Here is a 27,788-nt window from a genome sequence, read left to right as displayed (position 1 = left end):
AGAACACATCACACACTGACAGGAGAGGATGGGATGGGACTGACAAAGGATGGATAGCCCTGGAGTTCACTCTGATTTCCTCCCACTTCACGTGATGGGGAGAGAGCACTCCCTTGTATCCCATACACAGACATAGGCCCAGTTTAAAAGCCAAGAAAGGCAGTGTGCCACGCAGGGCCCATTTATTCGGGGGCAATCTAATGTCTATTACCCAATTTTTAAAATGCATTTGCTGTAATACGGGAAAGCAACACAAACTCTTCAATTTCTTCTTTATTGTAAAAACCGCTTTAATCCATAGCTGTATAATTATAGACACTTTTGGATTCATATTTTGTAAATAAATACATGCAATATGTAGTAAATATACAAAAGACACTAATCAACAAAGAGACATAACAAGTAGCAACATTATTTTGTTTGTATTTGTATTGTTGTGCTTTTCAGTAATTCAGGGCTAGGAAAATATATTTATAATAAAAACGTTGACAATGATGGCCTGAATTATATTTGGGCACAATGTCCCTGTTTGCGCCTCGGTACACTTCCCTTCACTGCAGGCACCAACCCATCCTCACTTTGCGGGCTGATGCCTTTGGGGTCCCTTAGAGCCTATCTAAAGGGGTGCCACATTGTACGTGGGGCACAAAAAGTTTGTCTTCTGATGGCTTCTTTGCCCCCACACACACCGCTTTAATGCGGAATCGGAAAAGGCAAAATGTTCCTCATTTGCATGGGGCCACTTCCCCATGCATCAGAGGAAATGTCCTCATGTGATCACGCTGGTGATATCACAGAGAGAGTGACACATGTAGTGGCAGCACCTTCTGTAAAACCCTAGTGCCCTGAAAACACAAAAGCAGACAGAGCTGTCTGTTGTGCCTCTGGGGAACTATGTATTATGTAAGCCTAGTTGTTTATTCGGACAAAGCAGAGAAAAAAGAAATCATGTTCATTATAAATGTAAACAAAAAAATAGCAAAGAGGCCATGAAGTGCCTTCTCCCAATTGCTCTTCACTGTTTGAATATCCAAGAGGCCACTCTATTGGTTGCTTCTTCAAAAATTGAGTGTGGTAAAGAGGACGAGGAGGGATGACTGTCAACCAATCTGAAAAACATTCACAGGGGTTATTTACTAACATTTTGCATGGGAGATCGCGTGGCACAAAGCACTGCAGACATTTACTTAACACAAGTGAACCTGAGCAGCCCTGTACAAATCTAGGCTAGTGTGATGTCCAGCTCATTCACAAAGAAGTGACTATTTGCCAAGAATACCCTTTAAAATTAGCACCAAGCTGCAATGGCAACACACTCAAGAGTGCCAAAAGGTGGCCGTTCTAGCCAGTTCACAATTCTCCTTCACAGTTACACTACAGAGATTTTATTAGAAAACAAGAGTATTCTTCACTATCTTCTCACCAATGAGGAAGGAAGTGGGCAATGCCAATGTATTTTCCAAGGTGGTAGTTTCTCTCAGGTTGGATGCCAGCCTGTGTTCCAGTTCCCTCATTTAGGCCAGACAGAGGGTTGCTAACACTCTGGGCAAGTGACCAGTCAAGTTCCTTGTTCCGCATGCCCATGTCATACAGATGGTGAACTGTAAGATCTGAACATCTTTCTTGTGACCTCTTCAAGTCCATTCACGGGCAGGTATTTAGGACAGAGACCCCATCCACCCCCAGTTACACTACACATTGGTGCAGTTGAAGACCGATTGGCTGTCATTTGAGGAGCAGGCGTTTTACTTTGTTTTCAATAGAAGGAAGTCTGACTCCTATATACTTTTAAACAGTATTGTGAAGAGCAGGCCTCTCTCACTTGAGTCAAGATAAGAAATTGCTGTTGAAGAAGTGTACATCCATATCAGGAGAAGCAGGACTCACTCTTAGAAGAAGGTAAACTGTCCCAGAAAAAACAGGTTTAGCTCCTGTTTTTAGAGTAATGAGAAAATATGGTGGAAAAATCAAAAAATTCTAATTTTCTTAAACATTAATGTAGAGATGTTTATGTACAAGTACACTTGGTATACTCCCTTCGTGCTGCTCGTAAGGTACTCCACATCCTACACACACTCTAAAATAAAGATAAATATGATAGACAGTAAGGACTGACACGTCACTTATGGACCTGATCTCTTTTCTAGTTGCTAGACCTGTGTGACTTTCCTCCCAGTGTTATTTTCCCTGATTCATGATACTGTTGTCTCATCCCTCGCTGTAGTCAGAGCAGCAGCTTGTGGACTGCGCCCAAGCTTTCAACAATCACGGCTGCAACGGGTGAGTTTCAAAGTTTTCTGTTGTTTGCCTTCATGTTAAACGTGGTTATGACTGTAAATTTCTGCAGCTGCCACTATAGCAGACGCTTTGGTACCACGCACCTTGTTGCAAGTAACTGGTTAGCATTTGTTTTCATGGTATGTGTATCATGGGAATCATTCTTTCCTCATTCCCTTCTGCCGGGAAAATTGAATATATCAGACTTTAAGCTTTTGATTGCTGTATAGGAGACGCTATGGCCTCAATCCGCTCAACCCACGCTTAATGGTATCCCCAAACACATCAATTCCCCAGCCTTCCTCCCTTGAGTGGCCAACAACAGATGAAGACATCATGAGCTCCTTAGGCCTGGGAGCATCCCCAGTCAGCAACCGCTGTGAATCATCCCCATTCGCACCTAACCCCTTGCCACCCTCCTCAAGTGGGCCTGTAGCGTTAGGAGATCTTATGGGATCCACAAACCTGGGGACATTATCCATATAGGCTGCCGATGACTCCATAGAGTCCCTCATAGCAGGGCCTACAGCTACTGTGCCACTAGGATAGGAGCCATCGCTAGTCTTGTTGGTCATTTCATCAAGATTGACACTTCCATAAACATATGAGGATCAGGCCTCTCTTTGGTCTAGAGATGAACCGTTAGCCATATCTTCTATGGACACTGTAGTGGCCATGTATGGATTGGACCCACGTGGAGAAGCATTACCACTATGAACTGTGGGGTAAAGAGAGTGAAAGCCTGTGTTCCAGATGGTACCAAATAAGGTGGTTTATAAAAATATCCTAAAGGTAATATAGATATGCTAGAACCCATACTCTGGCCTGGGGGCTCATGCTGTAAAAGAATCTGGGCCATACGAGGATTACTAAAATTTACAATCACACAGTCCCCTCGCCAATGTTTAAACACGCAGTAATCCAACTTACTTGTCTGGTAAAAATAATATTGTCCACCAATGAACGGGGAGAATTCCTGGTATGCATTAGCCAATGCATACATTTGTTTTTAAGTTCTTCACGTGACTCCCTTTGGTCCGCCCTCAGCTTGGGGATCCCGGAGAGAACCATCACATATGGGCAAGAAGGAGGGTGCAGATTAATGACTGGGCAGTTCACACTATTCCCCCCCCACGAGCAGCATCTCCTGTCACTCCCCCTGGCCACGGGCAGCCACCCCCCCTCGCCCCCCCCCCCCGACTTGGCTAAGGGGCAGCTCACCCCTAGACAACTCTAAGGCTTGAGGATTTTAATTTCTCAAATTCTTCGGATCTACCACATTCCCACTACACGAGGGGTTACCGCATTGGAATCCATATTGGGGTCCCATCGCTGGGACCACAGGCTAGCTTCCATTTGAGTCCCATTGGTGAAACCATCTTATTTGCCACATGGGCCTGACTTGTCAATTCTCAATTGCCACCAGCACACTCCTTACCATGCTCTGGATATCACACCCAGAAACTGTCCTTTTTGGCGACTGCCTAGCAGATACTTATGTGCTAATAAGTTCCATTGACCTTCTGTCCCTGAGGCCATAACAGCTTGCAAACTCCACGACCCCCAAGTTCTCATGGGCTTGTACACAGTTGGCTTCTAATTGCTTTGATTTACTGGCAACCCCACTTTTAGTTATTAAACAAGGGCCATTTCGGGGAACCCCAAACCATATCCATCATCCCTTATGATATCTGGATAGTGAGTCCCAGTCCCAGGGCTACAGTTCAAGTGTTCGAGACCACCTGGAGATGGTGGTTGGGCTACCACTGTAGAGCTAGGATGGTTGCGAGATGAGGAAAGGCGTCTTTCCGTAAGTTCAGTTTCCATTGCTACAACCCCAATTGCCTTTTGTAGCATCTTATCAATTGTAGTAGGCTTTGAAGAAGCAGTATATAGATGATCCTTGGGCAGACATTTACGTTTGCCCATGCTGTAACAGGTTTAGGAATTAAAAAGGCACTTTTAGCTAATGCAATAAAATCCACGTCTGTAAGCCAAATACTCGAAGGCCACCCAAAAATCTGAAAGGGCGTAGACTCACCCAAAAATCTCCTCAGCTGAAGACAGGGGGCCCAGCCCAACCTCCTAGCCCAATCAATATATTCGCTTCCAGGCACACAAGTTAGAAGGTCTGGCCCTCCTACCGCACTGGATGATGGGAGGTGTAGGCAGGGTAGATCAGGCTCCCCCCCCCCCGGCTTGAAAACAGCATAGCATCCCGCACTGCGCGGGTAGCCCAATGAATATATGCGTCTCCATGCGCACGAGTTAGCAGTACGGCCCTCCTGCCACACTGGATGATGGGAGGTGTAGGCAGGATAGAACAGGCTCCTCCCAGCTCCAAAACAGCCTAGGTTTTTAAGTTGATCCTATTCACTAGTACCCACAAGTCATTAGAAGTATTAAACAAAAACCTCCATCAAGTGAGTACCAACAGATGATAATACAAATGACAGGCCAGGAAGGCTATACCATACCTGAAGCTTGTCTCCTCTAAACAGGGTAAAGCTGGGGTTAAATGTGTAGGGCTTGTTGCTGATATTAACGAAAAGAACCATTACTACGAATTTGAATTTCTGCCTTGGGACCAGGCATCAGACAGTGAGTCGCGACCATTGAGAAGTTCATATCTGGTGAAAGCACTGCACTTCACAGGAAAGAGGCCAGAGGTTTAAGGAAACACCCTATGTAGTCAGGGAATGGGACGGGTTGGGCGTAGTCCTGTCATAGATTTGAGAAGGTGATACTGGACCCCGATGAATACTAGACCTGGACGTCCACATTCACCTTTTGTTGAACCACATTCACAACAACATAATTCCAGTTTATACGTTTCACAGACATTGAACAAATGACACTTCTGTACGTACCGTAACCACACTCTGTCACTCCATTTCACATATTGGGCCACACCTTCTCCCCCTTTCTTTTTCAGGAGCCTGCGGGGAACAGGTTACTGATTTTACTCATTGGTTTTGTTTGTTTATGAACGTTATTATTTAATACAGGTGCCTCAGCTATTCTAAAATATACAGTAGTACAGGCGATCACAAGGTACTTTGCAACTGTATTTTACTGCTCCTTCAGTGTACACCAAATGATACATGTAACTACTTGTTGATATCAGTGTCAATAAAAAGATAATTTAAAAAAAGTAAGTACCAACAGATGGGCATCGTGCCCCTACTGGACAAAGCTAAGTGAAAAGAGACAGAAAACATATTCCTTATGGTGAAGAACTAACAACAACCTATCTGCGGCAACTAGGGAACATGTGGTGCAGGGAGCAAGTAATGATGTACACGCCCAGTAATGCACTGAACAGTTTAAATTAGCTTCCACTCTAAGCAGTCTCCCAGAGTGGTGTTAGATTTCCCTGTAGTATTATCCCACTTTCAAAAACTTTAGCAAACCTTATGTTCGATGGCATCTGTCGCTGTAGATACGCATGTTCTGCAATAGCTCGCCATCTGGTGTTGGGCCGGAGTGTTACAAGTTGTTTTTCTTCGAAGAAGTCTTTCGAGTCACGGGACCGAGTGACTCCTCCTTTTGTCTCCATTGCGCATGGGCGTCGACTCCATCTTCGATTGTTTTTTTTCCGCCATCGGGTTCGGACGTGTTCCTGTCGCTCCGAGTTTCGGAACGGAAAATTAGCTAATTTCGGAAGATTTTCGTCGGTATTGTTGCGTTCGGGATCGGCGTACTTAGATTCCACACCGCATCGAAGATCGAAGAGCTCCGGTGCCCTTCGGGGTAGTTTTTTCGATCCTCCGTCGGGGCCTGGTCGGCCCGACCGCGTGCTGAAGAACGCCGATGGAACGGACCCCGTTCCGTTTCTGCCCCAAATGCCACAATAAATACCCCTACACAGACCAACACTTGGTCTGCAACCTGTGCCTGTCACCTGAGCACAGCGAAGACACCTGCGAGGCCTGTTGTGCGTTCCGGTCCCGAAAAACACTCCGAGACCGTCGAGCCAGAAGACTTCAAATGGCGTCCGCACCAACAGCCCAACGGGAGTTCGAGGAACAGGAAGAAGAAGGTACCTTCTCGATCCAAGACTCAGACTCCGAAGGATTCGACGACACACAAACCGTGAGTAAGACGTCGAAAACTACACAAAGAAACATTTACAAGGCCCAGGGGACGCCACTGCCACCAGGCCATGGCTCGACCCATAAATTCGGTGACCGACCGTCGGCACCGAAAAAGGCCCAAACAGTGCCGAGATCGTCCGACTCCGGTCGAGACACCGGCACGCAGCCTTCTCGGGACCGAGAAAGTGCTGGAGATAAGCCTCGACACCGAGATGCCGGTGTGGACACGGCTCGACGCCGAGACAGCGGCACCGAAACAGATCGACGCCGAGAGGTTTCGGCCCCGAAAAGGAAAAAAGTCACCTCGGAGCCGAAAAAACACGCAGACAAAGTTTCGATGCCGAAACAAACTGCAAGCGACCCAGCTTCAGGCTCTTATACAGAAGAGCACTCGCTAACCTCCCAAATGCAAAAGCATAGGTTTGAGGAAGAGCTACAATCAACTGATGTGGACCATACGCAAAAGCGTATCTTCATTCAGCAGGGGACAGGAAAAATAAGCACCCTTCCCCCCATTAGGAGAAAGAGAAGGTTGGAGTTCCAGACGGAACAAGCACCACAACCAAAAGTGGTGAAAAGAGTTACACCACCACCCTCTCCTCCGCCCGTGATTAACGTTTCACCAGCACAAACTCCATCACACTCCCCAGCTCACACCACCATGAGCCAGGGTGACCAAGATCAGGACGCATGGGACCTATACGACGCCCCAGTGTCAGATAACAGCCCGGAGGCATACCCTACAAAGCCATCTCCACCAGAAGACAGCACCGCGTACTCTCAGGTGGTGGCTAGAGCAGCACAATTTCACAACGTAAGCCTCCACTCAGAACAAGTCGAGGATGATTTCTTGTTCAACACACTCTCCTCCACCCACAGCTCCTACCAAAGCCTGCCTATGCTCCCTGGTATGCTCCGGCACGCAAAAGACATATTTAAGGAGCCGGTCAAAAGTAGGGCAATCACACCAAGGGTGGAAAAAAAGTATAAGCCGCCTCCTACGGACCCGGTTTTCATCACTACACAGCTGCCACCAGACTCTGTTGTTGTAGGAGCAGCTAGGAAAAGGGCCAACTCTCACACATCTGGAGATGCACCACCCCCAGATAAAGAAAGCCGCAAGTTCGATGCAGCTGGTAAAAGAGTCGCAGCACAAGCTGCAAACCAGTGGCGCATCGCGAACTCCCAGGCACTACTTGCGCGCTATGACAGAGCCCACTGGGACGAGATGCAACATCTCATTGAACATCTGCCCAAGGACTTCCAAAATAGGGCAAAACAAGTGGTTGAGGAGGGACAGACCATCTCCAACAACCAGATACGTTCCTCCATGGACGCTGCAGATACAGCTGCACGGACAATTGATACATCTGTAACTATCAGAAGGCATGCATGGCTCCGAACGTCTGGATTTAAACCAGAGATTCAACAAGCAGTTCTCAATATGCCTTTTAATGAAAAAGAACTGTTCGGTCCAGAAGTGGACACAGCGATTGAGAAACTCAAAAAAGATACGGACACTGCCAAAGCCATGGGCGCACTCTACTCCCCGCAGAGCAGAGGGAATTACAGCACATTCCGTAAAACGCCCTTTCGAGGGGGGTTTCGGGGTCAAAGCACACAAGCCAGCACCTCACAAGCAACACCGTCCACTTACCAGGGACAGTATAGAGGAGGTTTTCGGGGACAATATAGAGGAGGGCAATTCCCTAGAAATAGAGGGAGATTTCAAAGCCCCAAAACCCCTACTACTAAACAATGACTCACATGTCACTCACCCCCTCCACACAACACCAGTGGGGGGAAGAATAGGTCATTATTACAAAGCATGGGAGGAAATCACTACAGACACTTGGGTTCTAGCAATTATCCAACATGGTTATTGCATAGAATTTCTACAATTCCCTCCAAACATACCACCAAAAGCACAAAATTTAACAACACACCATTCCAATCTCCTGGAGATAGAAGTGCAGGCACTATTGCAAAAGAATGCAATCGAGTTAGTGCCAAACACACAAATAAACACAGGAGTTTACTCACTGTACTTTCTGATACCAAAGAAGGACAAAACGCTGAGACCAATCCTAGACCTCAGAGTAGTGAACACTTTCATCAAATCAGACCACTTCCACATGGTCACACTACAAGAAGTATTGCCATTGCTAAAACTACACGACTACATGGCAACTTTAGACCTCAAGGATGCTTATTTCCATATACCAATACACCCATCGCACAGGAAATACCTAAGGTTTGTATTCAAAGGAATACATTACCAATTCAAGGTACTGCCTTTCGGATTAACAACCGCACCAAGAGTCTTTACCAAATGTCTAGCGGTAGTCGCTGCACACATAAGAAGGCAGCAAATACATGTGTTCCCATATTTGGACGACTGGCTAATCAAGGCCCATTCGTTCATACAGTGCTCAAATCACACAAATCAGATCATACAAACCCTCTTCAAACTCGGGTTCACCGTCAACTTTACAAAATCCAACATTCTGCCGCGCAAGGTACAACAATACCTAGGAGCCATAATAGACACATCAAAGGGAGTAGCCACTCCAAGTCCACAAAGAATTCTAAATTTCAACACCATCATACAACGCGTGTATCCAACACAAAGGATACAGGCAAAGATGGTATTACAACTCCTAGGCATGATGTCATCATGCATAGCCATTGTCCCAAACGCAAGACTGCACATGAGGCCCTTACAACAATGCCTAGCATCACAGTGGTCTCAAGCACAGGGTCACCTTCTAGATCTGGTGTTAATAGACCGCCAAACTTACCTCTCGCTTCTGTGGTGGAACAACATAAATTTAAACAAGGGGCGGCCTTTCCAAGACCCAGTGCCACAATACGTAATAACAACAGATGCTTCCATGACAGGGTGGGGAGCACACCTCGATCAACACAGCATACAAGGACAATGGAACGTACATCAAACAAAACTGCATATCAATCACCTAGAACTTCTAGCAGTTTTTCAAGCACTAAAAGCTTTCCAACCAATAATAGTTCACAAATACATTCTCGTCAAAACAGACAACATGACAACAATGTATTATCTAAACAAGCAGGGAGGGACGCACTCCACGCAGTTAAACCTGCTAGCACAGAAAATTTGGCATTGGGCAATTCACAACCAAATTCGCCTAATTGCACAGTTTATACCAGGGATCCAAAATCAACTCGCAGACAATCTCTCTCGAGATCACCAACAGGTCCACGAATGGGAAATTCACCCCCAAATTCTGAACACTTATTTCAAACTCTGGGGAACACCTCAGATAGACTTGTTTGCGACAAGGGAGAACGCAAAATGCCAAAACTTCGCATCCAGATACCCACACAAACAATCCCAAGGCAATGCCCTATGGATGAACTGGTCAGGGATATTTGCTTACGCTTTTCCTCCTCTCCCTCTCCTTCCTTACCTGGTAAACAAACTCAGTCAAAGCAAACTCAAACTCATATTGATAGCACCAACTTGGGCAAGGCAACCCTGGTACACAACGCTGCTAGACCTATCAGTGGTACCCTGCATCAAATTGCCCAACAGGCCAGATCTGTTGACACAGCACAACCAAAAGATCAGACACCCAGATCCAGCATCGCTGAATCTAGCAATCTGGCTCCTGAAATCCTAGAATTCGGGCACTTACAACTTACCCAAGAATGTATGGAAGTCATAAAACAAGCCAGAAGGCCATCCACCAGGCACTGCTATGCAAGTAAATGGAAGAGGTTTGTTTGCTACTGCCATATTAATCAAATACAACCATTACACACAACTCCAGAACATGTAGTGGGTTACTTGCTTCACTTACAAAAATCTAACCTAGCTTTCTCTTCCATCAAGATTCACCTTGCAGCAATATCTGCATACCTGCAGACTACCTATTCAACTTCCCTATATAAGATACCAGTCATTAAAGCATTCATGGAGGGCCTTAGGAGAATTATACCACCAAGAACACTACCTGTTCCTTCATGGAACCTAAATGTTGTCCTAACTAGACTTATGGGTCCACCTTTTGAACCCATGCACTCCTGCGAAATACAGTTCCTAACCTGGAAGGTGGCATTTCTCATCGCCATTACTTCCCTAAGAAGAGTAAGCGAGATTCAGGCGTTTACAATACAGGAACCTTTTATACAACTACACAAAAATAAAGTCGTCCTAAGGACCAATCCTAAATTTTTGCCAAAGGTTATTTCACCGTTCCATCTAAATCAAACAGTGGAACTTCCAGTGTTCTTTCCACAGCCAGATACCGTAGCTGAAAGGGCACTACATACATTAGATGTCAAAAGAGCATTAATGTATTACATTGACAGAACAAAAAACATCAGAAAGACTAAACAACTCTTTATTGCCTTTCAAAAACCTCACGCAGGAAACCCAATTTCAAAACAAGGTATAGCCAGATGGATAGTTAAATGCATCCAAATCTGCTACCTTAAAGCTAAACGACAGCTGCCCATTACACCAAGGGCACACTCAACCAGAAAGAAAGGTGCTACCATGGCCTTTCTAGGAAACATCCCAATGCAAGAAATATGTAAGGCAGCCACATGGTCTACGCCTCACACATTCACCAAGCACTACTGTGTAGACGTGTTATCCGCACAACAAGCCACAGTAGGTCAAGCCGGATTAAGGACATTATTTCAGACTACTTCCACTCCTACAGGCTGATCCACCGCTTTTGGGGAAATAACTGCTTACTAGTCTATGCAGAACATGCGTATCTACAGCGACAGATGCCATCGAACTGAAAATGTCACTTACCCAGTGTACATCTGTTCGTGGCATCAGTCGCAGTAGATTCGCATGTGCCCACCCGCCTCCCCGGGAGCCTGTAGCAGTTTGGAAGTTACCTTCAATTATTTATATATGTATCATCTCAACCTTAAATAGGTGCATACTTAGTCACTCCATTGCATGGGCACTATTACTACAATTCAACTCCTACCTCACCCTCTGCGGGGAAAAACAATCGAAGATGGAGTCGACGTCCATGCGCAATGGAGACAAAAGGAGGAGTCACTCGGTCCCGTGACTCGAAAGACTTCTTCGAAGAAAAACAACTTGTAACACTCCGGCCCAACACCAGATGGCGAGCTATTGCAGAACATGCGAATCTACTGCGACTGATGCCACGAACAGATGTACACTGGGTAAGTGACATTTTCATTCCCTTTCTTTATTCCTTTAACGCTAAGGGTTATCACCTTTCACTTTAATGAGGGTGAATAATATTTACCTTAGAAAGTAAGGAAGGACACAGTGGTTTACTAAACATTGGATGGGGGCCATTGCAGATTCCTTTACAAGTTTGAGGTAGGTAAACAATGTATTATGTGGCTCATGTAAAATGCCCTAATGAAGTGGGGATCGTTAAATGTGACTCATTTCACAATGGATTAAGGGTCAGATACATAGCACTGGTCGCATTTTGGGACCAGTATCTTGAGACAAGTGTGGTAAATTGTGACCCACCCTATTTACTAATAGGTCGGGTTGTGAAATACAGATTCCTACCTCATGAATATTGATGAGGTAGGACGCAAATTGAGGCCCACTACACTTGCAGCTGTTACAGGGATGGTGGCATGCTGAGGTCAGTGGAGCACAATGTCTGTGATTGCTTTTAGATATAGCAGTTGTTTTTTAATGCTGCCATTTTTTCCAAAAAGGACAACGGATGCATAACATTTAAAAAAAAAGTTACAAACATATTTTAAGAGTAAGCAGTGGTCCCCTTCCTTGAGAATTCCTAAACCCTACCTTACAGTAGCCCGTAAAGTATTAATGTTTTGCAGTTGCACACAAAAGATACACAGTCTAGAACATGGGTACTCACAAACTTTTTCTCGGGGGCCAAAATTGCAGTATGGTTTGCGGCCGAGGGCCGCACTGAAGTGACAGCGGGGGCGGGGCTTAGAGGGGGCGGGGCTTAGAGGGGGAACAACCACCCCACCCCCTTTTTCAAAACAATGCCCCTACCCCAGTAACACACACAGCGCGCACACATACAGCGCCATCTACTCTCACCCCTACCCCAGTAACACACACAGCACGCACACATACGGCGCCATCTGCTCTCACCCCTACCCCAGTAACACACACAGCGCGCACACACACAGCGCCATCTGCTCTCACCCCTACCCCAGTAACACACACAGCGCCATCTGCTCTCACCCCTACCCCAGTAACACACACTGCGCCATCTGCACACAGCGCCATCTGCTCCCACCCCTACCCCAGTAACACACACAGCGCCATCTGCTCTCACCCCTACCCCAGTAACACACACTGCGCCATCTGCACACAGCGCCATCTGCTCCCACCCCTACCCCAGTAACACACACAGCGCCATCTGCACACAGCGCCATCTGCTCTCACCCCTACCCCAGTAACACACACTGCGCCATCTGCACACAGCGCCATCTGCTCTCACCCCTACCCCAGTAACACACACAGCGCGCACACACACAGCGCCATCTGCTCTCACCCCTACCCCAGTAACACACACACACAGCGCAATCTGCTCTCACGCCTACCCCAGTAACACACACTACATTAAAAACAAATAAATAAATAACCAAAGAGCCTTACCTGACTCAAAGCACTGTAAAGATGCCACAAATGTGGAACAGCAGGCAGGCAGGCGGGCAGCAGACGTGGAGCCGGTGACAGGAAGCAGATGACCAAAGCCCCATAAAAGTTAGCTGCAAGCGCTGACTTTTATGGGGCTTTGGCTTCCAGGATCGTCAGGGCAACGCCATAAACAATGACCGCCGTATGTAAACATAGAGGAGGGCCGCGGGAGCATGCTCCCGCGGCCCTCTTCTATGTTTACATACTGCTGCCATTATGATGTGGCGTTTGGTGTGCGTCTCACGGGCCGCCAAGCTAGGTCCGTGGGGCCGCTGGCGGCCTGCGGGCCGTACTTTGAGTACCGTTGGTCTAGAAGAAGAAACAAGTAACTGAAACCTCAAACCACCTGGTCATACATAAGAGTGTATGACAGAACTGCAGATTTGTAAAACAGAATTGCTGCAAACTAGCAATGTCAGCTCAGCTCACATACCATTTCAGTGTCTCTTAAGATTGGGGAATACCCCTACTCTAGTACGTAGCGTCATAAACCTGAGGACTGCGTTCGATACATCAATACAATGCATCTAACACATGAACATTGTGATGAAAACACACCATTCCAATTTTGCAATCTGATCAAATGCTGACTGGTATTGATGATTTTATAAGGCAGGCGATAAAGTGTCTTCGCAGTATCGGGCAATGTTGCCCCCAAGAACATATGAGAAAATGTGCCCCTAAATAGATTAGTCTGTCAGCAAAACAAATAGCATAATCAGTTAAATGACCCTTCTTGAGATGAGTATAAGCTAAAAACCATAAATGTTTATTAGAATATGTAAGTCAGTTAATGGGAAAATATGAATTGTCCCACAATGAAATCAGACAAAATGTTTAATAAATCACTTAGGAAATTAGCATTAAGCTAAGGCAAATGCAGCAGGAGTACTGACATTAAATCGAATATCAGAAATAATATTAAAGTTGTAAGCATGAGCCAAGCTGGCAGAGTTCTCTTCACAAAGGGTCAGGGCAAGAAAGCCTTAGATAACATGTCAATCTCAACAAAACAAGCTCCCAAACACCATCCCCTAATGAATAATACTAATGCTCTATTTAAGTCTAATGTCATCAAATGTGACAATACAAATTTAGTTACACTTTCAACTTTAACAGTTACATTTTGACACATGGCTTCCTCAAGATTTCACCACAGGCAACGCATCTACAAAACATTTAATTTGTGCACACTTTGCTGTGTGCAGAAGCATTAAAAATGAAAACATGAATGCATAGAATTACAAGATGGAGTCGAACGTAGTTTAGGCCTCTTTTGGCCAATGCTAAGGAAAACATGGTTCTTTTAAGTGCAAAGTTTTCATTTATGTAGTAAATTCAGAAGTAATTATTCAGAATCTCTCTTTACTAGCAAAGCACAGCTTGGTTTGCTGTGCTTGCTTTTTAAATACAGTGATCTTGCTACTGTTTACTGTTATGTGCTGTTCTTACTGAAATGACCCTGACATACTGTTCTCCATTATACAGAATACAGAGATGTGCAGCATTTGCAATGTTAATGTTGGAATGTGGGTCTTCATATATGTTTTGAAAGTATGTGAAAACGTAGCAAAGTAACTGTGCTACCGTGCTACCTCGTGATAAAAGCTGAGGGCCAGTTTTAGTCAGAGCATAACAGAGCAAGTCTGAAGCAGGTCATTCTTGAGCTCATATAACTACATGAAAAATATGCCCCGACACATCACAGTATGATCAACATATGCCACCATCTAAAATGCTGATCCTGATATGTTATCATGGAATGCATGTGAGCCTCTGTTTAGTCATGATATGGTAGTGTTACGTGGCAGTTATTGCTGTGTGATGTAGGGAAATGTGCTGTACTTGCTGTGTTAATTGCTAGCAATTGTTATTTAACTAAATATGCTGCTTTCATTGTTATGGTAATAGTTACTGTTTGACATATTGGTCTCACTGTTTTGTTCTTTAATGATTTACAACTCTTAATGTTGTGAAATGCTTTTCAGTGCTATGTCAGAAAATGTAGCTGTAATATTTAGGCCCAAATTTAAGAAGGCCTAGCGCCACATTAGATTCATTTTTTTTCAATGCTAAAGTAGTGTTAGGCTTGCAAAATTGCTGGGCCAGATCTACAAAGTGGCACAATGCATGCATTGCGCCACTTTGCGACCCTTTGCGCCACATTATGCATGCGCCATGCATAATGTATGCAAAGGGGGCATTCTGGTGCAAGGAGGACCACAAAAATGGCACAATGAAATCTACAAGATTTTGTTGCGCCATTTTTGGCGTCATTTTGAACGACTGCTTAAAGCAGGCGTTAAAAGGACGCACCTATTGTAAGCTGTAGGCCTCCTTGCACTTTGCTCCACTGGCATCCGAATGGTGGCATTAGGGGGCCTGGCAGGGGGTTGGGGGGGTGTCAGAAAAGTGCCACTGCATTCGATGCAGCACCATTTTTCTTAAATTCGGCCCTTAGGGAGAAACTGCTCTGTATGCATGTATGTAAGTATATGGTATTTCTATCGCACAAACCTAGCCAAAAGGTAGCAGAATGCTGTACATGGTCAAAAACAAGCATAAAGTCAACGAGTTATAGGAGAAGAAGCTAGGTTGTGAACGGCTAATGCTTTGTGATGTGGTGTTCTTTAAAGAGGTGAGTCTTCAGCACTTTCCTAAATTAGAGCAGTATTGGACCAACCTTGATTGATACGGCGAATTTGTTACACATCCTAGGTGCATAAACGTTAAAAGCCTGATGTCTTTTTTTCCATTTTATACTTGTTAGTCTGTAGTTTGATGGTGTCCTACTTCCAGGTGGGCCAAGAACTACCAGAGATGGTTTAGCTTCTGTGCAAGATAAGTGGGGGAGGTGGTTGTGATGGCTTTGTAAATGATGTAGCTAGTTCTCAAGATGATGTGGGTTGGCATAGATAGCCAATGGAGTTTCATCAGGATGGTGGTGATTTTTTCAGTCCCTAGGTTAAACATGCTGCACCATGTTGGTCGCCCTAAAGGGATGCCAGGGTTGAGTGTGGGAGGCCATAGGATAGGGCATTATCACAAATCTTCATGTGATTATCAGGGCTTGAATAGCAGTCCTCAAGCTGCTTTCTGGAAGAGAACGTTTAACTTTCTTTAGAAGATAGAGATGGTACCAAGCCATCTGTGTTTTTGCAGCAATGTATTTCTTGAGGGAGAGGTTGGTGTCCAGGCTGAATCCATGTGACTTGGCATTCAGTAAAATGTTGGGAGTCAAAGCTGTCAAGGTTTATGTCAGTGAGCCAGGATTGTACTGTGTCTCGTTTGCTGTTCTTGGCAAATAACAGGAATTCTATCTTGGTTGGGTTGAGCGTCATTGAGTCGCTGGACATCCATGTCTGGATGAAGGGCAAGCAGTGTTTGAGGCATTGGATGCCTGAAATTACACTTTCAAGGAGAACTGTGTATTATCGGCATATTGACAAATATTGGTGCAGTTATTTGTGAGCAGATCACCAAGCAGCTCCATGTAAAGGATGGAGATGACAGAATATAGTATGGAACCCTGAGGATCTCTACAGGTAATGGAGACCATTTGTGACTTGGAAAGGTAGGAGGAGAACCAGTGAAGGACACTGCCAGTGTATCCCATTCGAGACTTCGTGGTGCATATGAGGGTGGGATAGTTGACTATATCGAAGGCAGCAGGGAGGTCCGCAATATCAAGAGACAGCAGTCATCTCCATCAGTGGTCAAGAGGGCATCGTCTAAGTTAGTGGTCTCTGCGATGCAGCGTGATTTGAAAGCAGACTGGTAGTCTGGTGCAGGAGATGGGTAGCACTGATGTGATCCTGGAGTTGAACATAGACATCTTTTTCAGTTATCTTATTCACAAATGGTAGGTGAATGATGGGCCGGTAGTTTGCGAGGCCTAATGTAGATTGCTGTAGGAATGGGAGAATACGGCCTGTTTTGAGAGCTTCTGGGAAGGTGCATTTAGTGGGGGTATCTCTCTCTTATGTCTTGGCACTCTGTGATCTCAATTATGTTGTGATATGTTACCTGTAGTTTATGTCAGAACACATCCTGCTCTGCCTATTATTAAATGCCATGTTTGCGAGGTTCGGCTTGGAGTGTTGGGGTATAACGCAAAATTGTGTTATGTGCCACTGCTTTGTTTAGTGTTACAAGTACTGCTATTATGTCATGATGCACTGTTTTGTGTTATGTCATGAAATATGATACTCTTACTGTGGTCTTTGTAGATACCCCCTTAAGTGACATTTATATTTAAAGGCCTTGTAAAATCCTGTCTTTCAGGGGCCTCCCCAGTCAGGCCTTTGAATACATCCGCTATAACAGAGGGATTATGTCTGAGGACGCATATCCATATACTGCCGAGGTGAGAGCTCATTTTTCGTGACAAAGACGTTGATGTTTTGGCCACTATGAAACAAACTGATGATGGTTCATTTCTTTTTCTAGAATGGGACGTGCCATTTTCAGCCTGGGAAAGCGGCTGCCCTGGTGAAGGACGTTGTCAACATCACAATGGTATGTAACTGTGGTTTGGCACAGAGGACAGTACTTGCACTCAGTTTCCTGAGACTTACTCTGGTACTAAATGCTTTGTGTTGTGCAGAGCATGCTGATACAGTATACTAGCACTCCTCCTACTCTTATACAGCACCCTCGTAACCACAGGATACGAATCTGTCAGACCAGTGTCTATGCGCTTTGAAATGCAAGCTTCTGCTTGATTTATGTATAGTCTAAACTCTGTAGTTAAATATGCTGAACTTGACTTTCCTAGCAACTTTCATGCAGGTCACTTCCTAAGTCAAACTAGGTAAATGATCCCTCTCTAGGTGCTTTGTGAAGTTTGGTAGGTGTGGCATGGGTCGGCATCTGTCAGGTGTTAAAACAAAAATCCTGCACTACAACATTAACAATGAAATGGTACCCTTTAGATCTTAAGGGCAAGGGCAGCTACTAATGTGTAGAAATGTACAAAGCACATATAGTTGGGGAACAAATCTGGAGAGCATCAAGGCTGTGCCACAGAATCACTCAGTAGGCACAGAAGAGGGGTCCAAAGCCATGCGTACAGGGAAGGAAGCAGCCTCGTGATCTACATCTCACCTGACTCAAACGATGAAGGGCCAAGATAAGTGCAGTGAGGATTAAGGGGTTTACAGACTGACGTTTTGCAGGAAATGAACATCATTATTGTTGAATGCTGTCAGATGCAGAGGCTGAATGCTTGAGACGTGGCAGGACGTGATAGGTCAAAGCAGCAAATGGTATAACATTGTATCCATGGAAGTATGTGGCAGTCATCGTAGGACATGGTAGAGATGTCAAACCATGGTATGGTAGAACGTGGCAGACATGGTAGATACGGTAAGAATAACAGGAACTTGTATAAAGACAGCTAGAAAGTGCTTGGAAAACGTGGCACAATGTGGCAGCCACTGATAAGCAGCGCAGAATTTGAGACAAAATGGTAGGTTCGATGGCATCTGTCGCTGTAGATACGCATGTTCTGCAATAGCTCGCCATCTGGTGTTGGGCCGGAGTGTTACAAGTTGTTTTTCTTCGAAGAAGTCTTTGGAGTCACGGGACCGAGTGACTCCTCCTTTTGTCTCCATTGCGCATGGGCGTCGACTCCATCCTCGATTGTTTTTTTTCCGCCATCGGGTTCGGACGTGTTCCTGTCGCTCCGAGTTTCGGAACAGAAAAAATAGTTAATTTCGGAAGATTTTCGTCGGTATTGTTGCGTTCGGGATCGGCATACTTACATTCAACACCGCATCGAAGATCGAAGAGCTCCGGTGCCCTTCGGGGTAATTTTTCGATCCTCCGTCGGGGCCTGGTCGGCCCGACCGCGTGCTGAAGAACGCCGATGGAACGGACCCCGTTCCGTTTCTGCCCCAAATGCCACAATAAATACCCCTACACAGACCAACACTTGGTCTGCAACCTGTGCCTGTCACCTGAGCACAGCGAAGACACCTGCGAGGCCTGTCGTGCGTTCCGGTCCCGAAAAACACTCCGAGACCGTCGAGCCAGAAGACTTCAAATGGCGTCCGCACCGACAGCCCGACGGGAGTTCGAGGAACAGGAAGAGGAAGGTACCTTCTCGATCCAAGACTCAGACTCCGAAGGATTCGACGATACACAAACCGTGAGTAAGACGTCGAAAACCACACAAAGAAACATTTACAAGGCCCAGGGGACGCCACTGCCACCAGGCCATGGCTCAACCCATAAAATCGGTGACCGACCGTCGGCACCGAAAAAGGCCCAAACAGTGCCGAGATCGTCCGACTCCGGTCGAGACACCGGCACGCAGCCTTCTCGGGACCGAGAAAGTGCTGGAGACAAGCCTCGACACCGAGATGCCGGTGTGGACACGGCTCGACGCCGAGACAGCGGCACCGAAACAGATCGACGCCGAGAGGTTTCGGCCCCGAAAAGGAAAAAAGTCACCTCGGAGCCGAAAAAACACGCAGACACAGTTTCGACGCCAAAACAAACTGCAAGCGACCCAGCTTCAGGCTCTTATACAGAAGAGCACTCGCTAACCTCCCAAATGCAGAAGCATAGGTTTGAGGAAGAGCTACAAGCAACTGATGCTGACCATACGCAAAAGCGTATCTTCATTCAGCAGGGGACAGGAAAAATAAGCACCCTTCCCCCCATTAGGAGAAAGAGAAGGTTGGAGTTCCAGACGGAACAAGCACCACAACCAAAAGTGGTGAAAAGAGTTACACCACCACCCTCTCCTCCGACCGTGATTAACGTTTCACCAGCACAAACGCCATCACACTCCCCAGCTCACACCACCATGAGCCAGGGTGACCAAGACCAGGACGCATGGGACCTATACGACGCCCCAGTGTCAGATAACAGCCCAGAGGCATATCCTACAAAACCATCTCCACCAGAAGACAGCACCGCGTACTCTCAGGTGGTGGCTAGAGCAGCACAATTTCACAACGTAAGCCTCCACTCAGAACAGGTCGAGGATGATTTCCTGTTCAACACACTCTCCTCCACCCACAGCTCCTACCAAAGCCTGCCTATGCTCCCTGGTATGCTCCGGCACGCAAAAGACATATTTAAGGACCCGGTCAAAAGTAGGGCAATCACACCAAGGGTGGAAAAAAAGTATAAGCCGCCTCCTACAGACCCGGCTTTCATCACAACACAGCTGCCACCAGACTCTGTTGTTGTAGGAGCAGCTAGGAAAAGGGCCAACTCTCACACATCTGGAGATGCACCACCCCCAGATAAAGAAAGCCGCAAGTTTGATGCAGCTGGTAAAAGAGTCGCAGCACAAGCTGCAAACCAGTGGCGCATCGCGAACTCCCAGGCACTACTTGCGCGCTATGACAGAGCCCACTGGGACGAGATGCAACATCTCATTGAACATCTGCCCAAAGACTTCCAAAATAGGGCAAAACAAGTGGTTGAGGAGGGACAGGCCATCTCCAACAACCAGATCCGCTCCTCCATGGACGCTGCAGATACAGCTGCACGGACAATTAATACATCTGTAACTATCAGAAGGCATGCATGGCTCCGAACGTCTGGATTTAAACCAGAGATTCAACAAGCAGTTCTCAATATGCCTTTTAATGAAAAAGAACTGTTCGGTCCAGAAGTGGACACAGCGATTGAGAAACTCAAAAAAGATACGGACACTGCCAAAGCCATGGGCGCACTCTACTCCCCGCAGAGCAGAGGGAATTACAGCTCATTCCGTAAAACGCCCTTTCGAGGGGGGTTTCGGGGTCAAAGCACACAAGCCAGCACCTCACAAGCCACACCGTCCAGTTACCAAGGACAGTATAGAGGAGGTTTTCGGGGACAATATAAAGGAGGGCAATTCCCTAGAAATAGAGGAAGATTCCAAAGCCCCAAAACCCCTACTACTAAACAGTGACTCACATGTCACTCACCCCCTCCACACAACACCAGTGGGGGGACGAATAGGTCATTATTACAGAGCATGGGAGAAAATCACTACAGACACTTGGGTTCTAGCAATTATCCAACATGGTTACTGCATAGAATTTCTACAGTTCCCTCCAAACATACCACCAAAAGCACAAAATTTAACAACACACCATTCCAATCTCCTAGAGATAGAAGTGCAGGCACTATTGCAAAAGAATGCAATCGAATTAGTGCCAAACACACAAATAAACACAGGAGTTTACTCACTGTACTTTCTGATACCAAAGAAGGACAAAACACTGAGACCAATCCTAGACCTCAGAGTAGTCAACACTTTCATCAAATCAGACCACTTCCACATGGTCACACTACAAGAAGTATTGCCATTGCTAAAGCTGCACGACTACATGGCAACTTTAGACCTCAAGGATGCTTATTTCCATATACCAATTCACCCATCGCACAGGAAATACCTAAGGTTTGTATTCAAAGGAATACATTACCAATTCAAGGTACTGCCTTTCGGATTAACAACCGCACCAAGAGTCTTTACCAAATGTCTAGCGGTAGTCGCTGCACACATCAGAAGGCAGCAAATACATGTGTTCCCATATCTAGACGACTGGCTAATCAAGGCCCATTCGTTAATAGAGTGCTCAAATCACACAAATCATATCATACAAACCCTCTTCAAACTAGGGTTCACCGTCAATTTCACAAAATCCAAGATTCGGCCACGCAAGGTACAACAATACCTGGGAGCCATAATAGACACATCAAAAGGAGTAGCCACTCCAAGTCCACAAAGAATTCAAAATTTCAACACCATCATACAACGCATGTATCCAACACAAAAGATACAAGCAAAGATGGTATTACAACTCCTAGGCATGATGTCATCATGCATAGCCATTGTCCCAAACGCAAGACTGCACATGAGGCCCTTACAACAATGCCTAGCATCACAGTGGTCTCAAGCACAGGGTCACCTTCTAGATCTGGTGTTAATAGACCGCCAAACTTACCTCTCGCTTCTGTGGTGGAACAACATAAATTTAAACAAGGGGCGGCCTTTTCAAGACCCAGTGCCACAATACGTAATAACAACAGATGCTTCCATGACAGGGTGGGGAGCACACCTCGATCAACACAGCATACAAGGACAATGGAACGTACATCAAACAAAACTGCATATCAATCACCTAGAACTTCTTGCAGTTTTTCAAGCACTAAAAGCTTTCCAACCAATAATAGTTCACAAATACATTCTCGTCAAAACAGACAACATGACAACAATGTATTATCTAAACAAGCAGGGAGGGACGCACTCCACGCAGTTAAGCATGTTAGCACAAAAAATTTGGCATTGGGCAATTCACAACCAAATTCGCCTAATTGCACAGTTTATACCAGGGATACAAAATCAACTCGCAGACAATCTCTCTCGAGATCACCAACAGGTCCACGAATGGGAAATTCACCCCCAAATACTGAACACTTATTTCAAACTCTGGGGAACACCTCAGATAGACTTGTTTGCGACAAGGGAGAACGCAAAATGCCAAAACTTCGCATCCAGATACCCACACAAACAATCCCAAGGCAATGCCCTATGGATGAACTGGTCAGGGATATTTGCTTACGCTTTTCCTCCTCTCCCTCTCCTTCCCTACCTGGTAAACAAACTCAGTCAAAGCAAACTCAAACTCATATTGATAGCACCAACTTGGGCAAGGCAACCCTGGTACACAACGCTGCTAGACCTATCAGTGGTACCCTGCATCAAATTGCCCAACAGGCCAGATCTGTTGACACAGCACAACCAAAAGATCAGACACCCAGATCCAGCATCGCTGAATCTAGCAATCTGGCTCCTGAAATCCTAGAATTCGGGCACTTACAACTTACCCAAGAATGTATGGAAGTCATAAAACAAGCAAGAAGGCCATCCACCAGGCACTGCTATGCAAGTAAATGGAAGAGGTTTGTTTGCTACTGCCATATTAATCAAATACAACCATTACACACAACTCCAGAACATGTAGTGGGTTACTTGCTTCACTTACAAAAATCTAACCTAGCTTTCTCTTCCATTAAGATTCACCTTGCAGCAATATCTGCATACCTGCAGACTACCTATTCAACTTCCCTATATAAAATACCAGTCATTAAAGCATTCATGGAGGGCCTTAGGAGAATTATACCACCAAGAACACTACCTGTTCCTTCATGGAACCTAAATGTTGTCCTAACTAGACTTATGGGTCCACCTTTTGAACCCATGCACTCCTGCGACATACAGTTCCTAACCTGGAAGGTGGCATTTCTCATCGCCATTACTTCCCTGAGAAGAGTAAGCGAGATTCAGGCGTTTACTATACAGGAACCTTTTATACAACTACACAAAAATAAAGTCGTCCTAAGGACCAATCCTAAATTTTTGCCAAAGGTTATTTCACCGTTCCATCTAAATCAAACAGTGGAACTTCCGGTGTTCTTTCCACAGCCAGATACCGTAGCTGAAAGGGCACTACATACATTAGATGTCAAAAGAGCATTAATGTATTACATTGACAGAACAAAGAACATCAGAAAGACTAAACAACTCTTTATTGCATTTCAAAAACCTCATGCAGGAAACCCAATTTCAAAACAAGGTATAGCCAGATGGATAGTTAAATGCATCCAAATCTGCTACCTTAAAGCTAAACGACAGCTGCCCATTACACCAAGGGCACACTCAACCAGAAAGAAAGGTGCTACCATGGCCTTTCTAGGAAACATCCCAATGCAAGAAATATGTAAGGCAGCCACATGGTCTACGCCTCACACATTCACCAAGCACTACTGTGTAGACGTGTTATCCGCACAACAAGCCACAGTAGGTCAAGCTGTATTAAGGACATTATTTCAGACTACTTCCACTCCTACAGGCTGATCCACCGCTTTTGGGGAAATAACTGCTTACTAGTCTATTGCAGAACATGCGTATCTACAGCGACAGATGCCATCGAACTGAAAATGTCACTTACCCAGTGTACATCTGTTCGTGGCATCAGTCGCAGTAGATTCGCATGTGCCCACCCGCCTCCCCGGGAGCCTGTAGCAGTTTGGAAGTTACCTTCAATTATTTATATATGTATCATCTCAACCTTAAATAAGTGCATACTTAGTCACTCCATTGCATGGGCACTATTACTACAATTCAACTCCTACCTCACCCTCTGCGGGGAAAAACAATCGAGGATGGAGTCGACGCCCATGCGCAATGGAGACAAAAGGAGGAGTCACTCGGTCCCGTGACTCCAAAGACTTCTTCGAAGAAAAACAACTTGTAACACTCCGGCCCAACACCAGATGGCGAGCTATTGCAGAACATGCGAATCTACTGCGACTGATGCCACGAACAGATGTACACTGGGTAAGTGACATTTTCATTAAGTGGCATGTGGTGGTAGGCATTTTAGATAAGCCATTTTATAATATGCTTGGAAGCCTGTGGCTGGTACCCCGTAGCAGTCACAGTAGAAAAGAGTAGTGTGTAGCACCATGTGATAAAGTGATGGACATGGTGCGGTATGGCATGGCACGAGACGCCCTGGTAGGACGTGGCAGGCCACTGTAGGATGCACCAGGATATGGAATGGTATGTCTGAAAATAACAGTTATGATTTGTTCTCTGCAGAACGATGAGCTCGGGATGGTGCAGGCTGTGGGCAACTCTAACCCGGTGAGCTTCGCTTTCCAAGTGACATCAGACTTCATGCTCTATGCAAGAGGTGTTTATAAGAGGTGAGCAACCATGCTGCTAACGTGCCTCGAGGCAAACTCCCTAAACGCATCATTTGGCTCAGAGTAGAAGAGCAGTGCCCTCTGCTGGGTGAGGCTGCGAGTACAGCTTATAGTTTCCCTGTTGGGCAGCACCTGGTGTGGAGCCTGAGCTTGGTGTGGGACAGCCGAGCGATGCCCTTACAGTAACATCTGCCGGGCTGAGATGGGAGCACTTTTAATGCAAACAGCCTCCGGCCTAGGAAGAACTTTGGGCTGTCTTTTCAAAGTAAGCATACTCTGTGGAGGGAGAGCCATATACTCCTTTTTTAATAACACCTGCTTACTATGCTTGGAGGCACCAATTCAGAAGCCTTGGGTGCATAGCGTAAGTAATACAGCTCCCAGAGAGAAAGAGAGAGAAATGGGGATATTACTGTGACATCTGGTGAGAGTGCTGTTAAAGTCACACAGCTGTTGTGAGTAACCGCAAGGGTGAAAAGTAGAAATGAGAATGAGCCCTTCCCTCAGGTCTGAGACAGGGTGCAGTTACCTAAAATGGTGGCCACTGAGTTGTCTAATCACATAACGTCCACTAACCTGAGCTATCAATCTAGTCATCTCCCAGGTCCACCTCTCTTTTAGCTTGCCAAATATCCAGACCTTCCACTGAAATGCTCTTTTTTCCCTTTTTGTAGTGACACTTGTGAGAAGACTCCAGATAAAGTGAACCATGCTGTGCTGGCAGTAGGGTATGGGCAGGAAGGTGACATGCCTTATTGGATTGTGAAGAACTCATGGGGCCCACGCTGGGGCATGGATGGGTAAGTTGTGTGGCATTTTGTAACCGTGATCAGATCTCAAGGGTAGAAAGCATTGCCATGCGTATGATCCTCAAGAGATGCCTAGACCCTCCTGCTGGATCTCCTTCTGCTTTAAAGAATTGGCTGGACATGTGAAGGACAAAGACTGGTTGCAGAGGGCAGCATAGTGCTTTGTAGTGGATCATTTCCAACTTGTACAGTGATGAATGTATGAAATTGGAGTTGGGCAAAGAGGCCGTGTAATGGACATTCTACTTACTAGCCACTTCTAAACTAAAGGTTAGTGTAGACCTGCTGCTTATTTCATTTCCCACTTGAGTGTGAATGAAGCAGAGGCTGCGTACACATTCTTTGCTTCACATTAAAGGAATGAAAAGGTGCACTGAGCTTAACACTTTTTAATCATTATCAAAGGTTGAAGATCTTTATAGGTAATCAAGGATCCAGGTGTTTCCATGGGTCATAAATTGAACTGACTAAAGGAACAGTACAAATACTACAATGAATTATCGACTAGAGTGAAGTTTTTTTTTATTTTTTTTTATCTTTTTCCAACATAAACAAACAGTGGTTGTTGTTAGGGCTTCATTAGCATATTACATGAACCATTTCATCGTTTCCGTTTTTCTTTATTTTATGCATCACATATGCAGGTCAATTTTTCATTCAAAAATATCAAATGTCACACCATCTTTTTAGATGTTCCATTATGTTCATCATCAGGTTTTTGCAGTCACTATCACTGATAGGTGTCGTGTAGGTCTCTCTGGGGCATCAAGTACCTTAGCTCTCCTCTCCTTACGCTAAGGCATGAATCATTTCAGCACACATGGCCAAATCATCTGCTGCCTTCTCGCCTGATCTAACCTCACGCATCCTAGGTTCCTCAGCCAGTGACCATTCTATCATATCTCTCCCCCATTGAGCTACGTGTGTCGGCCTATGACGTAGCTATTTCATCGATATGCATCCACTGTAGCATACGGAAGTATAGTGAAGTACAGTGAAGCTTCCAGTTGGATCTCAAGATCAGTTTATTATAAGAAACTCACAGTGGGAACATGAACTAGCAGGCATATCAGTCACTGACCAGAAAATGATCGTAACTAAATCAGATTATGCTTGGTAATGATTCCCCCCTGAACATTCCTTGGAGCAATCTTTTTCCAGGTTATCTGCTTCTTCACACGACCTTGCTGCATGTTGTAATCCGACTCCCATAAAGTATAACTCTATATAAAACAGGCCCGAACAGCTCTCCAGCCGCACTCAGCTTCTTTACCCCACCCATACTAATGAGACCAATGGGCCATCTAGCTCTTTCAATGTTGATCGCGGAAAATCTCATAAAGTATTTTGCAGTGTGTACAGACACTGAGGTAGGAACACCATCTTTGCAACTGCTATTCTACCTATCTACCTATATTCTACCCATCGTAGATAACTGGAGGGTGTTCCAGAACTGTACTGAGGTTTAACGATCTTGGAATATTCTGGAATATTCTGCCCATATTATCAATATATTGCTTTCCTATAGTGTGTGCTAATTATATACCCAAATATCAGACTTTTTCAGGCTAGGATCTCAGCTCCACCCAAGGCATTTTCGACAGAGCTCCCAAAGGAAATATCAAAGTTTTTCCATTACTAACCTGCAATGCAGAAATTAACCCAAACCTATCCATTTCTGCATCAGCACTGGTACACACATATCCAACTGGTGAAGGTCCACCACCAATTATCTGCATATAATGACATTGTATGTATCACCTCTTCCATTGAGATTTTCCAGTTGTGCAGCACTTCTCTGAGCCTAACTGCCAGTGGTTCATTGACAGCGCAAATAATAGTGGTGATAAAGGTCACCCCCAGCAGGTCCCTCTGTTCATATTCCTTTGCTCTGAGGTTATACCCCCAGATTTTACCCTAGCCACATTTTTTAATATAACAGCTCCACCCAGCATCTCCTGAAAATATGTAGCCGGGTATCTCCAGTATAGCATATCAATCGCTTTTTCCATGTCAAGCACAACCAGCGCTCAATCCATTTCTGATTCCATAATTTCGTAGAGATCATGACTTACCCACCTTAAACTAATGTTTGTGTACTTCACCCCAGAATGGATTCGCATTGGTCTTCATGTAACAGGGATCTCATTACATGCATCAAAACTTTGATAATATTTTAACATCAGTAGTCATCATAGATAGGGG

The 27,788-nt window shown here is 45.4% G+C and overlaps 1 protein-coding gene across 1 annotated transcript in view; it reads left to right on the top strand.

The window, feature by feature from the left end:
- CTSH (cathepsin H) overlaps positions 1-27,788 on the top strand; it is an 81,133-nt gene that overhangs the window by 41,014 nt on the left and 12,331 nt on the right. The window contains exons 7-11 of the mRNA XM_069222978.1: positions 2,225-2,280; positions 17,338-17,419; positions 17,503-17,571; positions 24,668-24,774; positions 25,449-25,574. Of these exons, the coding sequence (XP_069079079.1) occupies positions 2,225-2,280; positions 17,338-17,419; positions 17,503-17,571; positions 24,668-24,774; positions 25,449-25,574 (440 nt within the window). The remainder of the gene's footprint in view (positions 1-2,224; positions 2,281-17,337; positions 17,420-17,502; positions 17,572-24,667; positions 24,775-25,448; positions 25,575-27,788) is intronic.

The sequence above is a fragment of the Pleurodeles waltl genome, chromosome 3_1, assembly GCF_031143425.1.
Source record: "Pleurodeles waltl isolate 20211129_DDA chromosome 3_1, aPleWal1.hap1.20221129, whole genome shotgun sequence".
Taxonomy (NCBI): Eukaryota; Metazoa; Chordata; class Amphibia; order Caudata; family Salamandridae; genus Pleurodeles; species Pleurodeles waltl.
Note: the sequence above shows the minus strand (reverse complement) of the source record. Positions and strands in the feature narration are given on the sequence as shown.